At 22.5% G+C, this 12,500-nt stretch overlaps 8 protein-coding genes across 8 annotated transcripts in view; 7 read left to right on the forward strand and 1 right to left on the reverse strand.

Moving 5' to 3' along the window:
• Window positions 1-61: 61 nt before the first annotated feature.
• Window positions 62-1,700, forward strand: DDB_G0286197 (hypothetical protein; the record flags this gene model as incomplete). Its single annotated transcript, XM_632682.1, has 2 exons — window positions 62-186; window positions 269-1,700. The coding sequence occupies 2 exons, from the start codon at window positions 62-64 to the stop codon at window positions 1,698-1,700; spliced, it is 1,557 nt and encodes a 518-aa protein (XP_637774.1).
• Window positions 1,701-1,793: 93 nt separating this feature from the next.
• DDB_G0286199 (hypothetical protein) lies at window positions 1,794-3,251 on the reverse strand (the record flags this gene model as incomplete). Its single annotated transcript, XM_632683.1, has 1 exon — window positions 1,794-3,251. The coding sequence occupies one exon, from the start codon at window positions 3,249-3,251 to the stop codon at window positions 1,794-1,796; it is 1,458 nt and encodes a 485-aa protein (XP_637775.1).
• Window positions 3,252-3,990: 739 nt separating this feature from the next.
• On the forward strand, window positions 3,991-4,855 carry DDB_G0286201 (hypothetical protein; the record flags this gene model as incomplete). Its single annotated transcript, XM_632684.1, is given in 2 exon segments — window positions 3,991-4,120; window positions 4,140-4,855. The coding sequence occupies 2 exon segments, from the start codon at window positions 3,991-3,993 to the stop codon at window positions 4,853-4,855; spliced, it is 846 nt and encodes a 281-aa protein (XP_637776.1).
• Window positions 4,856-5,385: 530 nt separating this feature from the next.
• On the forward strand, window positions 5,386-6,411 carry DDB_G0286203 (hypothetical protein; the record flags this gene model as incomplete). Its single annotated transcript, XM_632685.1, has 1 exon — window positions 5,386-6,411. One exon carries the CDS (start codon window positions 5,386-5,388, stop codon window positions 6,409-6,411), a length of 1,026 nt encoding a protein of 341 aa, XP_637777.1.
• Window positions 6,412-7,421: 1,010 nt separating this feature from the next.
• Window positions 7,422-7,903, forward strand: DDB_G0286325 (hypothetical protein; the record flags this gene model as incomplete). The annotated part of the gene is made up of 3 exons (XM_632686.1): window positions 7,422-7,473; window positions 7,521-7,663; window positions 7,745-7,903. 3 exons carry the CDS (start codon window positions 7,422-7,424, stop codon window positions 7,901-7,903), a joined length of 354 nt encoding a protein of 117 aa, XP_637778.1.
• Window positions 7,904-8,922: 1,019 nt separating this feature from the next.
• Window positions 8,923-10,713, forward strand: DDB_G0286205 (hypothetical protein; the record flags this gene model as incomplete). The annotated part of the gene is made up of 2 exons (XM_632687.1): window positions 8,923-9,133; window positions 9,242-10,713. 2 exons carry the CDS (start codon window positions 8,923-8,925, stop codon window positions 10,711-10,713), a joined length of 1,683 nt encoding a protein of 560 aa, XP_637779.1.
• A 352-nt stretch (window positions 10,714-11,065) lies between these two features.
• Window positions 11,066-12,031, forward strand: DDB_G0286327 (hypothetical protein; the record flags this gene model as incomplete). Its single annotated transcript, XM_632688.1, has 2 exons — window positions 11,066-11,074; window positions 11,282-12,031. 2 exons carry the CDS (start codon window positions 11,066-11,068, stop codon window positions 12,029-12,031), a joined length of 759 nt encoding a protein of 252 aa, XP_637780.1.
• Window positions 12,032-12,290: 259 nt separating this feature from the next.
• DDB_G0286207 (hypothetical protein) overlaps window positions 12,291-12,500 on the forward strand; it is a gene marked incomplete at both ends in the record, with an annotated part of 1,435 nt that continues 1,225 nt past the window's right edge. Inside the window, one exon of the mRNA XM_632689.1 lies at window positions 12,291-12,441. Coding sequence (XP_637781.1) covers window positions 12,291-12,441 — 151 coding nt within the window. The remainder of the gene's footprint in view (window positions 12,442-12,500) is intronic.

Genomic DNA, 12,500 nt, shown 5'->3' on the forward strand with positions numbered 1-12,500 from the left:
TTTTTTTTTTTTTTTATTTTATTTTTTCATTCTCAACAGTTGACAACTATAAACAATAAAAATGAATAAAATTATTACATTTTTATTTGTAATATTAGTTTTAAATGTATCATTAATCAATTGTCAATATGGTACACCAACTTTTAAAATTGATAATTCACCAACTCTCCAATTAGTTAAACAATAGTAAGTAAATATATATTTTTTTTTTTTTTTTAACACATTTAAAATATTAATATTTTTAATTTTTTTTAATTTTTTTCTTTAGTAATCAAAGTCAAATTTATTCTTTATCATCAAGTGGATATGAAAAACCAATTATTATTGCAAATTTAACAGGTACTCATTATGAAATGGGATTTGCAGCAGGTTATTTAATGGCACAAGAAGCTTATGAAAATTATAATGTTATGGTTGGAGCAGTTTTACCAAAAACTTGGGAAAAGGATGCATTTGAGAAATTCCTTGATTGGCAATGGAATGATTATTTAAGTAAACAAATTACTCAAAATTATTTAGATGAAATCCAAGGTTACTCCGATGGTGCAATAGCAAGTGGTTTCACTCAATTAGGTAAAACCATTGAACGTGGTGTTGTCATTAGTAGTTTTCCAGGTGACCCAACCGAAAATATTGAATATTTATTAAGAAATGAATTATTAGGTGGTTTCTCTGACTATTTAATTAGAATCGATAGATTGGATGTTTTATCAAAAATTAAAGAAATCATTTCCAATCAAGAAGAGGAAGATACTACTAGATCTTCAAAAGGATTACAATGCTCACATTTCTCAACTTGGGGTGATAAAACTTTTAATGGTGATATGTTTAATGGTAGAAATTTAGATTGGTTAAATGGATCAGGTATTAGTAATAATAAATTGATTACATTCTATAATCCAGTTGGTCAATATTCACATGCCGCTATTGGATTTGCAGGTTTAATTGGTGCAATCGTTGGTATTAGTTCCAAGGGTATTTTCGTAGCTGAATCTGATAATGACTCTGTAAAGGTTACTTTTGATGGTTTTGCATGGTCAATGAGATTACGTTACATCATGGAGAATGCAGCCAACATCGAGGAGGCAGTATCACTATGGGAGTCCACTAACAATACAATGGGCATGTGCCACAGTCTTGCAAGTGCAACTGAGGCATCAACCGCTGAGCATCCAGCATTCGCTTTGGAAACTATGAAGGGATACACCGCATTCTTCTCTGACAACGATCCAAACGAACATTACATTTACACTGATCCAAAGACCGGTGAACAAACTCAAATGGGTTACCCATTAGACAACGCAGTCTATCGTACAAATCATGGTTATGATGAAACTATTCGTCAAAATGAATGGGAGCCAGCCATCCCAAATGGCGATTCATGGACTCGTTACATGCTCTTCTATAACACCTTTTCTTATTACACCGCATCCAACACCACAATCTCTGAACTCCAAGCCATCAACATCACCTCTATCCTTGGTAACAAACATAGCATCCAAGATATCTACTCTTCACCAGCTCCATTCTACGATTGTACTAACGCTTGGATGGGTTACAACATCATCTCTTCAACTTTCCATTTTGCATCAAATAAAATGTTTGTAGCTTTTGAAGAAGGTTTTGGTCAACAAAGAATTTGTGCTGCTTGTGGTACTTATGTTGAAGTTGATTTAACACCATTTTTTGGTCCATTTTAAAAAATAGAAAAAAAATAAAAAATAAAAAAATTAAAAAATAAACACATATAAATTTATACATATATATATACACATTAAAAATTTATTTTATTTTTATTTTTTAAAATGTTCATTTAAAAATTGATCATAATCTATATTTTCACCATCATCATCATCATCAAGATCAATATCATCAATATTATAAGATTTATTATTATTATTTTGTTGATGATATTGATTTTTTAATTGATCTTGATCAATAATATCTTTATTTTCTAATTTCTTTTGTTTTAATAAATCAATTTTTTCTTTCTTTTCTAATGCTTCTTTTAATTGATATTTATAAGAATCTAATAGACTATTATTAATTTCTTCTTCTTCTTCTTCCTTTTCATTATCAATTTTATCTTCAAGATCAAATTTAGTTAAATTTTGAATTTCAATTTCTTGTTTTTCAAAATTTTCTTTTAATTCTTGTTTTTCTTTTTCTCTTTGTTCTTTTTTTAGTTTTTTTTCTTCAAGAATTAATTCTTGTTTTTTCTTTTCTTTTTCAATTCTTGTATTAATTTTATTTACTCTTTCTTTAAGTTTTTCTTCTTTTCTTTTAGTTTTACCATCATTTTCAAATTCTAAATGATCAATTGCAATTTTATTTGGAAATTCTATATAACGATTAGTGATTTTAACAAATTGTTCAATTTGTAAATTTTGAGTTCTAATTTTTGGATCGATATCATCACCCAATAATGATTCAGCATCTTTACCAAGTGTTTTAATTGTATTTGATAGTTTTTTACGTCTTTGAGAGAATAATTCTCTACATACAAATTCGAAATAATGATGATCTTTAACTGGTTCATCACCCAATGGTGAAATTCTTGGTTCAATTGCAACCACTGATGCATCAACTTTTGGTGGTGGTACAAATGCGGTACCTGGTATTGAATATACTATAGAGGGTTGACACATTTGTTGTACCATAACTGATAGACGTGAATATTCTTCTGAGCCTACTTGTGCACAGATTCTATCAGATAACTCCTTTTGAAACATTAAATACATTGGTACTCTACCAAATTCATATAGTCCTTGACGTGGAGCAATTTGACGAATCCATTTCAACATTAAATGTGTACCAACGTTGAATGGAAGATTACCAATGATTTTCACTTTGGATTTGTCTTTCCAATTTGTGGTTTCTGCACCTGCATCTCTTAATAGTTTAGCTTCATCAACATCCATCATGTTGGCCATAATTAATGACATTCTACCTCCACTTGATTCTTCTAACATTTTCAATGCTGGATAAAATCTTGGATCCATCTCTACTGCTATTACTTTTTTCGCTCCACTTGTTAATAAACTTCTTGTTAATCCACCTGGTCCTGCACCAACTTCTATAACTGTACAATCATCAAATCCACCTGATTTCTTACAAATTTTATCCGTTATATTTTTATCAATTAAAAAGTTTTGTGATAATTGTTGTTTTGCACTTAATCCAAAAATTCTAATAATTTCTTGAATTTTTGGCATTGGTGGTAATGATGTTGTTAAATTTTTAATTGTCATTTTTTTTTTTTTTTTTTTTTTAAAAATAATAATATATTAATCTATATACAAATGTTTGTTAAAAAAAAAAAAAAAAAAAAATATATTAATCACTATTGGACAAGTTATTTAAAAAAAAAAAAAAAAAAAAAAAAAAAAAAAAAGTAAAAAACGATTGTTGGTTCGTTTTTTAATTTTTTCATTTTTTATTTTTTATTTTTTTAATTTTTTTTTTTTTTTTTTATAATAACTTGTCCAATGGTGATTATTTTTTTTTTTTTTTTTTCAGGTATTTAAAAAACAAGTTTCCTGTTAACTTTAAAAGAAAATAGTGAATATTAATATTTATACAAATGTAAAATTCAAAATAAATTATTGTTTCTATTTTTATTTTAAATAAATAATTATTTTTATTTTTTATTTTTTTGTGTTAAATAATTATTATTTTTTAATTTTTTGTGTTAAAAAAAATAATTAATTATTTGATTATTTAATTTTTTTATTTTTTTTTTTATTCACATATATAAATAATAATAATAAAAAAAAAAAAAAAAAAAAAAAAAAGATATTACCAACAATAACAACAACAAATGAAATTGAAAGTATACCATGTATTGATTTTTCAATATTAAAAAATAATGGTAATGATAATAAAAATGCTTAAGAATTTATTTCAAAAGAAATTAAAAAAGCTTTTATAGAATATGGCTTCTTTTATATTTTAAATCACAGTATTGAACAATCTTTAATTGATAGATTAATGGAATTATCAAAAAAGTTTTTTTCATTACCATTAGATGTTAAAATGAAATATAAAATTAATATTGGTGAAAGTGAATCTAATTTAGGTTATTTTTCACTTGGTCAACATGGAACAGATTATAAAGAGGGTACCTTTTTTAAATTTAGAGACTAATAATAATAATAAAAAAAATAATAATACATCAAAAAGAATATCAGAATTATATCCAACAAAAGAAGAAGAAGAGCTATATGATATTGTAGGATTTAAAGATACTTGTGAAACTTTTATGAAATGTTTAAATCGATTTAGTATTGAGTTGATGGGATTGATCACAATAAATTTAAATTTACCAGAAGATTATTTTAATGATTTATATTTAAATCATCCACATTTTAATTTAGGTTTATTAAAATATATGTCATTTGATGATGATGGTAATGGTAATGGTAAAATTACTAAATTTGGTAATGAACCTCATTGTGATTGGGGTTTATTTACATTACTTTATCAAGATGATGTTGGTGGTTTACAAGCTTTATCAAAATCAACTGGTCATTGGATAAATGTCAAACCAATTAGTGGTTCACTCATTTTCAATATTGGTAATGTGATGGAAATCATTACAAGAGGTTATTACATTTCAATGTTTCATCAAGTAATTTATAATACATCTGGTAGAGATCGTTATTCATTCCCATTCTTTTTTAATCCTCAACTTGGTAAACCAATAGTTCCAATAAATAATTTAGAAACAACAACGACAACAACAATAACAAAAATTGGAAATTATATAAAAGATCCAAATATATTAAATTTCAAAGGAACTTATAATGATTATCATAACATTGAAATGAATAAATTGTTTAAAAAACAAAATTAATAAAAAAAAAAAAAAAAAGTTAACTAACAATTAATTGCCATTTTTGGTGTTTTGTTTTTTTTTTTTTTTTTTTTTTTTGAAAAACTTAAAATTTAACATTTTAAAAAAAATTAGAAAAAAGGGGTAAAGATTTCTTATTTTATAAAAGAAATTGCGACTGTAAACAAAAAATTACTTAATATCTGAAAAAATTTATCTGACCAACCTTTTTAAAAAATTTTTTTTAAACAGCGATTTTTTTTTTTTTTTAAAACATCTTGTCCAATAGCGATTATTTTTGATATTTAAAAAACAAATTTCGTTAATATTAATTTTAAAAGGAAATATTAAATATTAATTTTAAATATTTAATACAAATGTAAAACTAATATATAAATTCTAATTTATTGTTTTTAATTTTTTAATTTTTTGTTTATTAAATAATTATTAATTTTTTTATTTCCATTCACACAAACAATAATTTTTCATTTTTTTAATTGTGTTAATTGAATACTCTTGTGTGGAAAAAAAAAAAAAAAAAAAAAAAAAAAATGATATCACCACCAACAACAACAAATGAAATAGAAAGTATACCATGTATTGATTTTTCAATATTAAAAAATAATGCCAATGATAATATAAATGGTAAAGAAATTATTTCAAAAGAAATTAAAAAAGCTTGTATAGAATATGGCTTCTTTTATATTTTAAATCACAGTATTGAACAATCTTTAATTGATAGATTAATGGAATTATCAAAAAAGTTTTTTTCATTACCATTAGATGTTAAAATGAAATATAAAATTAATATTGGTGAAAGTGAATCTAATTTAGGTTATTTTTCAATTGACCGACATTATACAGATTATAAAGAGGGTACCTTTTTAGATTTAGAGACTAATATTAATAATGCATCAAATGGAATATCAGAATTATATCCAACAAAAGAAGAAGAAGAGCTATATGATATTGTAGGATTTAAAGATACTTGTGAAACTTTTATGAAATGTTTAAAACAATTTAGTATTGAGTTGATGGGATTGATCGCAATAAGTTTAAATTTACCAGAAGATTATTTTAATGATTTGTATTTACAAAATCCAAATTTTATTTTAGGTTTATTAAAATATATGTCATTCGATGATGACGGTAGTGATGATAAAACCACCAAATTTGGTAATGAATCTCATTGTGATTGGAGTTTATTTACATTACTTTATCAAGATGATGTTGGTGGTTTACAAGCTTTATCAAAATCAACTGGTAATTGGATAAATGTCAAACCAATTAGTGGTTCATTCATTTTCAATATTGGAGATATGTTGGAAATCATTACAAAAGGTTATTATACTTCAATGTTTCATCAAGTAATTTATAATACATCTGGTAGAGATCGTTATTCATTCCCATTCTTTTTTAATCCTCAACTTGATAAACAACTAATTCCGATAAACAATTTAGAAACAACAACAACATCCAAAATTGGAAATTTTGTAAAGGATCCAAATATATTAAATTTCAAAGGAACTTATAATGATTATCATATTATTCAAATGGAAAAATCATTTAATAAATAAAATTAATTTTTTTTTTTTTTTAAATTTCAAACAATTATAAAGGAGAAAAGATAGCTTTTTTTATAAAATTAAAATTGAGAGTGATCTATCGCATTTTTATTTTAAAAAAAGTATTTTCACTTAAAAAAACGAATTTATTTATTTAAATGAAAATAATTTCAAATAAAATGAAATTATGAAAAAAAAAAATAAAAAAAATAAAATAAAATAAAGTTATTAAATTTTTTATAAAATAAAAGAACATTAAAAAATTAAATTATAAGAAAATAGTTAATTTTATTGATTAGATTTCAAAGGAACTTATAATGATTATTATAACATTGAAATGAACTAATTATTTAAAAAACAAAATTAAGAAAAAAAATCAAAAAAAAAAAGTTATCAAACAAACCATTAATTGCCATTTTTGGTGTTATGTTTTTTTTTTTTTTTTTTTTTTTTTTTTTTTTTGAAAAACTTAAAATTTAACATTTTCAAAAACAATTGGAAAAAAGGGGTAAAGATTCCTTTCTTTATTAAAAAAATTATTTTATCCGACCTTAAAAACATCTTGCTCAATAGTGATTATTTTTAGGATATCTAAAAACCAAGTTCATTAATATTAATTTTAAAAGAAAATAGTATAAATAAATGTAAAATTAATATGTAAATTCTAATTTATTTTATTTAATTTTTATTTTTTAATTTTTTGTGTTAAATCATAGTATTGAACAATCTTTAATTGATAGATTAATGGAATTATAAAGAGGGTACTTTTTTTAGATTTAGAGACTAATTATAATAAAAAATCAAATGGAATATCAGAATTATATCCAACAAAAGAAGAAGAAGAGCTATATGATATTGTAGGATTTAAAGATACTTGTGAAACTTTTATGAAATGTTTAAAACAATTAAGTATTGAATTGATGGGATTTATTGCAATAAGTTTAAATTTACCAGAAGATTATTTTAATGATTTATGAATCATTTTTACAAATCCAAATTTTAATTTAGGTTTATTAAAATATATGTCATTTGATGATGATGATGATGATGATGATGATAAAATTACTAAATTCGGTATTAACCTCATTGTGATTGGAGTTTATTTACATTACTTTATCAAGATGATGTTGGTGGTTTACAAGCTTTCTCAAAATCAACTGGTAATTGGATAAATGTCAAACCAATTTGTGGTTCATTCGTTTTCAATATTGGAGATATGTTGGAAATCATTACAAAAGGTTATTATACTTCAATGTTTCATCAAGTAATTTATAATACATCTGGTAGAGATCGTTATTCATTCCCATTCTTTTTTAATTCTCAATTCGATAAACCAATAATTTAGAAACAACAACAACAACATCAACAACAAAAATTGGAAATTATGAAAAAGATCCAAATAATTCCTATAAATAATTTAGAAACAACACCAACAACCACAACAAAAATTGGAAATTATGAAAAAGATCCAAATATATTAAATTTCAAAGGAACTTATAAATAATGATTATCATATTATTCAAATGAAAAAATCATTTAAATAAAATTAAGTTTTTTTTTTTTCTAAACAATCTAAAATTATCCAAGATTTTTTTTTTTTCTTCTCAGGCAATCTAGATACCATTTTCGTGTTTTTTTTTTTTTTTTTGAAACTTAAATTTCAACACTGTCAAAAACAATTAGAAATGAGAAAAGATTGCTTTTTTTTATAATTAAAATTGATCGCTTTTTTATTTTAAAAAATGTATTTTCACTTAAAAAAAAGAATTTATTTATTTAATAATTTCAAATAAAGTAAAATTATGAAAAAAAAAAAAAAAAAAAAAAAAAAAAAAAAAAAAAAAAAAAAAAAAAAAAAAAAAAAAAAAAAATAAAAAAATAAAATAAAATAAAATAAAATAAAATAAAAAAAATAAAATAAAAATATAATTAAAATAAAAGAACAATAAAAAATTAAATCATAAAGAGTAAATAGTAAATTTTATTGACTAAATTCTTAAAATTTAAAGAAAAATATTAATTTTATTTATTTATTTATTTATTTATTTTTTTTTTTTTTTTCTTTTTTCTTATCTTTTTTTTTTTTTTTTTTTTTTTTTTTTTTTTTTTTTTTTTTTTTTTATAACACCCAAACATCATATTATAATCGGATTTTTTTTTTCCCAACCAACAAAAGTTTTCTATACAAATTTTCTTCACGGGGCATTTTTTTCTTGAGAATTGAGGAAATTGCGCCATCATTCATTTTCTAAGTAAAAATTAATTTTTTACAGAAAATTTTTTTTTTCTTTTTAAAACACACACTCCCCAAACCTTTTTTTTTTTTTAATTTTTTTAATTTTTTTCTTCTTGCAAACATAGCAATATTTATAAACAATAATAAAATTTTTAGATAACATAAAAAATAATATTTTATATAAATCCTTATTTATTAATTAACTCAAAAATAATATTTGTAAATAATTTTTTTTTTATTCTAAAACACAAATTTTAAAAAAAAAAAAAAAAAAATAAATATTTAAAATGTCTCATCACCATCATCATCATCACCGTAGAAGTAGTAGTGTTTCATCACCATCATCACATAACAACTATTACAGTGGGCATCAACAACAAACACAACCACAACAATATAATAATTATTCACTTGACCAAAATTATGATCAAATGAAAAATGAATATAATAATTTATCAGAACTTGTACATAACATATATAATTCATTAAATTCATATTGTAATTCAATAAAAGGTAAACATATCTAATATCTATTATATATATATATTTATAAATATTAAATAATAAACTAATTTAATTTATTTATTATTATTATTATATAAATAGATATTTATTTAAATTCAAATAGTTTTATGAATAATGTTTCAAAATTATTTGGTAATGAACATCCATTATCAAAATATGGTAATGGTGTTTTAATGATGGCAGATGAAAGTTTTAAAGATTGGATGGATAATCAATCACCAAACTTTCAAATGTTGGGTGACTATTGTTATGATTTAAATATTGTAAAATCTAAAATCGATAAAGTCGATCAACTATCATTAGAGTTATCCCATCAAAATTTAGATGAATACATTCAATTAAAGGATGAAGTTTTTAGAGATGTTTCAAATCAATTTCAAGCAAGAGTAACAAGATTCGATATACCTTTAATCAATACTCAATTCTCTCTCCCAAGTTTATATCAATGTTTAAATTCAATACATGAAACAAATGGTACTGAACAATTACAACAATCAATTGAAATTGCTAATCCTGTAATCTCTTTATCACCTGATAATACAATTGCAATTAATACTGTAAATGATAATAATAATAATGATAATAATAGTAATAATAGTACACCTGAAATTATGACACGTGTTGGTATACCACCACAATCACAAGCACAACAACCACAAGCACAACAACAACCACCACAACAACAACAAAGAGTTAATACAGCATCAACATTTTCAAGTCCAACAATGTTTTTATCTAAACCTGTAAAAACAGAGGTTACATATGCTGCACCACCAAAAACTTTACAAAAATTACCTGGTTCAAGAGAGTATACTAGACAATCTGTACCAACACCACAACAACAATCACCTTTAAAACCTATAGCTAGACCAAATTCTTTACCAAATAATAATAATATCAACACTACAGCAACACAACCACCATTAAGACCAACACCAGTACCAACACCAGCACCAGTTGTTGAGCAACCAACACCAAGTGCACCACCACCTCAAAATCAACCACCAATTATAATGGGTAGACAAGTTTTACCTCATAATCCAAATAGTAGTAATAATAATAATTCAATGGATAGTGGTAGTGGAGTTATTTCACAACCACTAAGACCAGTACCCCATAAAAGTATTCAAAAAGGCTTCGTAGCTAGTAATGTTAATAAACCTCCTTTATCACCTTCTACTTCAACTCCAAATTTACAACAATATCAACCACCACAACAATCACAATCACAACAACAACAACAACAACAACAACAACAACAACAACAACAACAACCTTTATCACTATCAAATTCAACTCCAAATTTATATCAAACACAACAACAACAACAACAACAACAATCACCTCTACCTCCAAAACCAAGACCATCTGTACAATTATCATCATCAACATCTACTTCACAACCATTAAGACCTCAACCACCAATTTCTCAACAACAAGAGCAACCACCATCTAGACCAAGATCATTATCACTATCTCAACAACAAACACCAACCCAATCATTTGCAAGACCTTTACCAACAGCATTAAACAATAACAATAATAATAATTAAGGGAAAAAACACTTAATATTAATATAATATAAAATATACCCCCAAGTACGTTAAAATTTAAAATTATAATAAAATTAATTTTTTTTTTCATTATTTTTTTTTTATTTTTTTTTAATTTTATTTTATTTCTTTGTTGTGGTGTGTTTAAACCAAAAAAAGAATTTTCATTAAGAGTAATTAAAATTAAAAAGTCTAAAATTTAAAAGGTTTTTCTTTTTTTTTTTCTTTGAGACTATTTACTTTTTAACAATAAATTTTTTTTTTTTATTTTTAGTCCAAACAATGTCACCTATAGAAAATATAAATAATAATAATTTCATTTCAAAAGATTTTAATTTTCAAATTATAAAAAATGAATTTAGTTTTCATTATGATAAAATTATTTTAATTTATAAATTAATTAATAATCAAGAAATTTCAAATAAAGGTATAACTTTTATTTAAAAAAAAAAAAAAAAGTTTTTTATAACCCATTTTTCATAATTAATTAATTAAATTTTTTTTTTTTTTTTTTTTTTGCCCATAAAATAAAGAATATATTAAAAATATTATAAATTATTATGAAAAGGATAATTCTTGTACAAATTCATTAATTTATAATTATATTTCAATAATATCAAATGATATTGAAAGTTGTTTTGCTAATTGGAGAAATAGTTTAAAGAATGAATTTCAAATTATTAATAAATATTGTTTAGAATTAAATGTATTAAATGAAAAATTTGAAAATTTTTGTCAATTAGAGATTAAATTATTAAATTCTATTTCAAGACAACAACAACAACAACCACCTATTGGATTTACTAAAAATGAATATTTTATTTTAAAATCTGAAATATTTAAAATGGTAAGAATATTATTAGAAAAAAGAAATTTAAATTTTGATGAACCATTAAAAAATATTCAAATTTCATTACCAATTTTATATGAAAATTTAAAATTAATTCATTTAAATTCACATAAATTAATTAATAAAGAAAAACAACAGTTAAATGAAAATGAAAATGAAAATATATCATTACATAATCAATATATAAATTCATTATCACCTGATAATTCATTTTTAAAAATTAAACAATTGGATGGTGCTTCGTCTTTGTCTTCTGCCATTTTTAAACCATTACCACCATTACCGCAACCAAAACAATTACCATCAATACCAATTTCACAAATAACTTCACCACAAAAAGAACCACAACAACAATTAAAAAAATTAAGACCTGCACCAATTCCAAAAGAACTTGAAAATAACTATGTAATTTCTGTAACTCCAACTTCATCACAGGTTACAAACAATTTTTCTAACCAAAATGTCTAAAAATTAAAAATATAAATTAAAAAAAAAAAAAGTAGATCCCGATTCGTTATAGATATTTTCACATAAAAAAAAAAATTTATTTTTAATTTTTTAAATTTTTTTTTTAATTTATTTTTTTTTTTATTTTTTTTTTTATTTTTTTGTGTTTGTTAAATTATAAGAAACAAATAAAAATAAAAAAAATAATTCACATTGCGCCTGAAAAAAAAAAAAAAAAAAAAACATTTAATTTTTTATATATATAAAAAAAATTAAAGAAATGATAAAAAATACAGCTCCCAACAAATTTGTAGGCAATAATAAAATAGTTGACCCAAATTATGAAACATTAAAAAATGAATTTTTCAAATTATCTCAAAATATATTAACAATTTATAATTCATTAAATAATAATAATAAAACTATGAAAGGTAAAAAAAAAAAAAAAAAAAAAAAAAAAAAAAAAAAAAAAAAATTTATTTATTATTTC

The sequence above is a fragment of the Dictyostelium discoideum genome (assembly GCF_000004695.1).
Source record: "Dictyostelium discoideum AX4 chromosome 4 chromosome, whole genome shotgun sequence".
In the NCBI taxonomy this organism is placed as follows: domain Eukaryota; phylum Evosea; class Eumycetozoa; order Dictyosteliales; family Dictyosteliaceae; genus Dictyostelium; species Dictyostelium discoideum.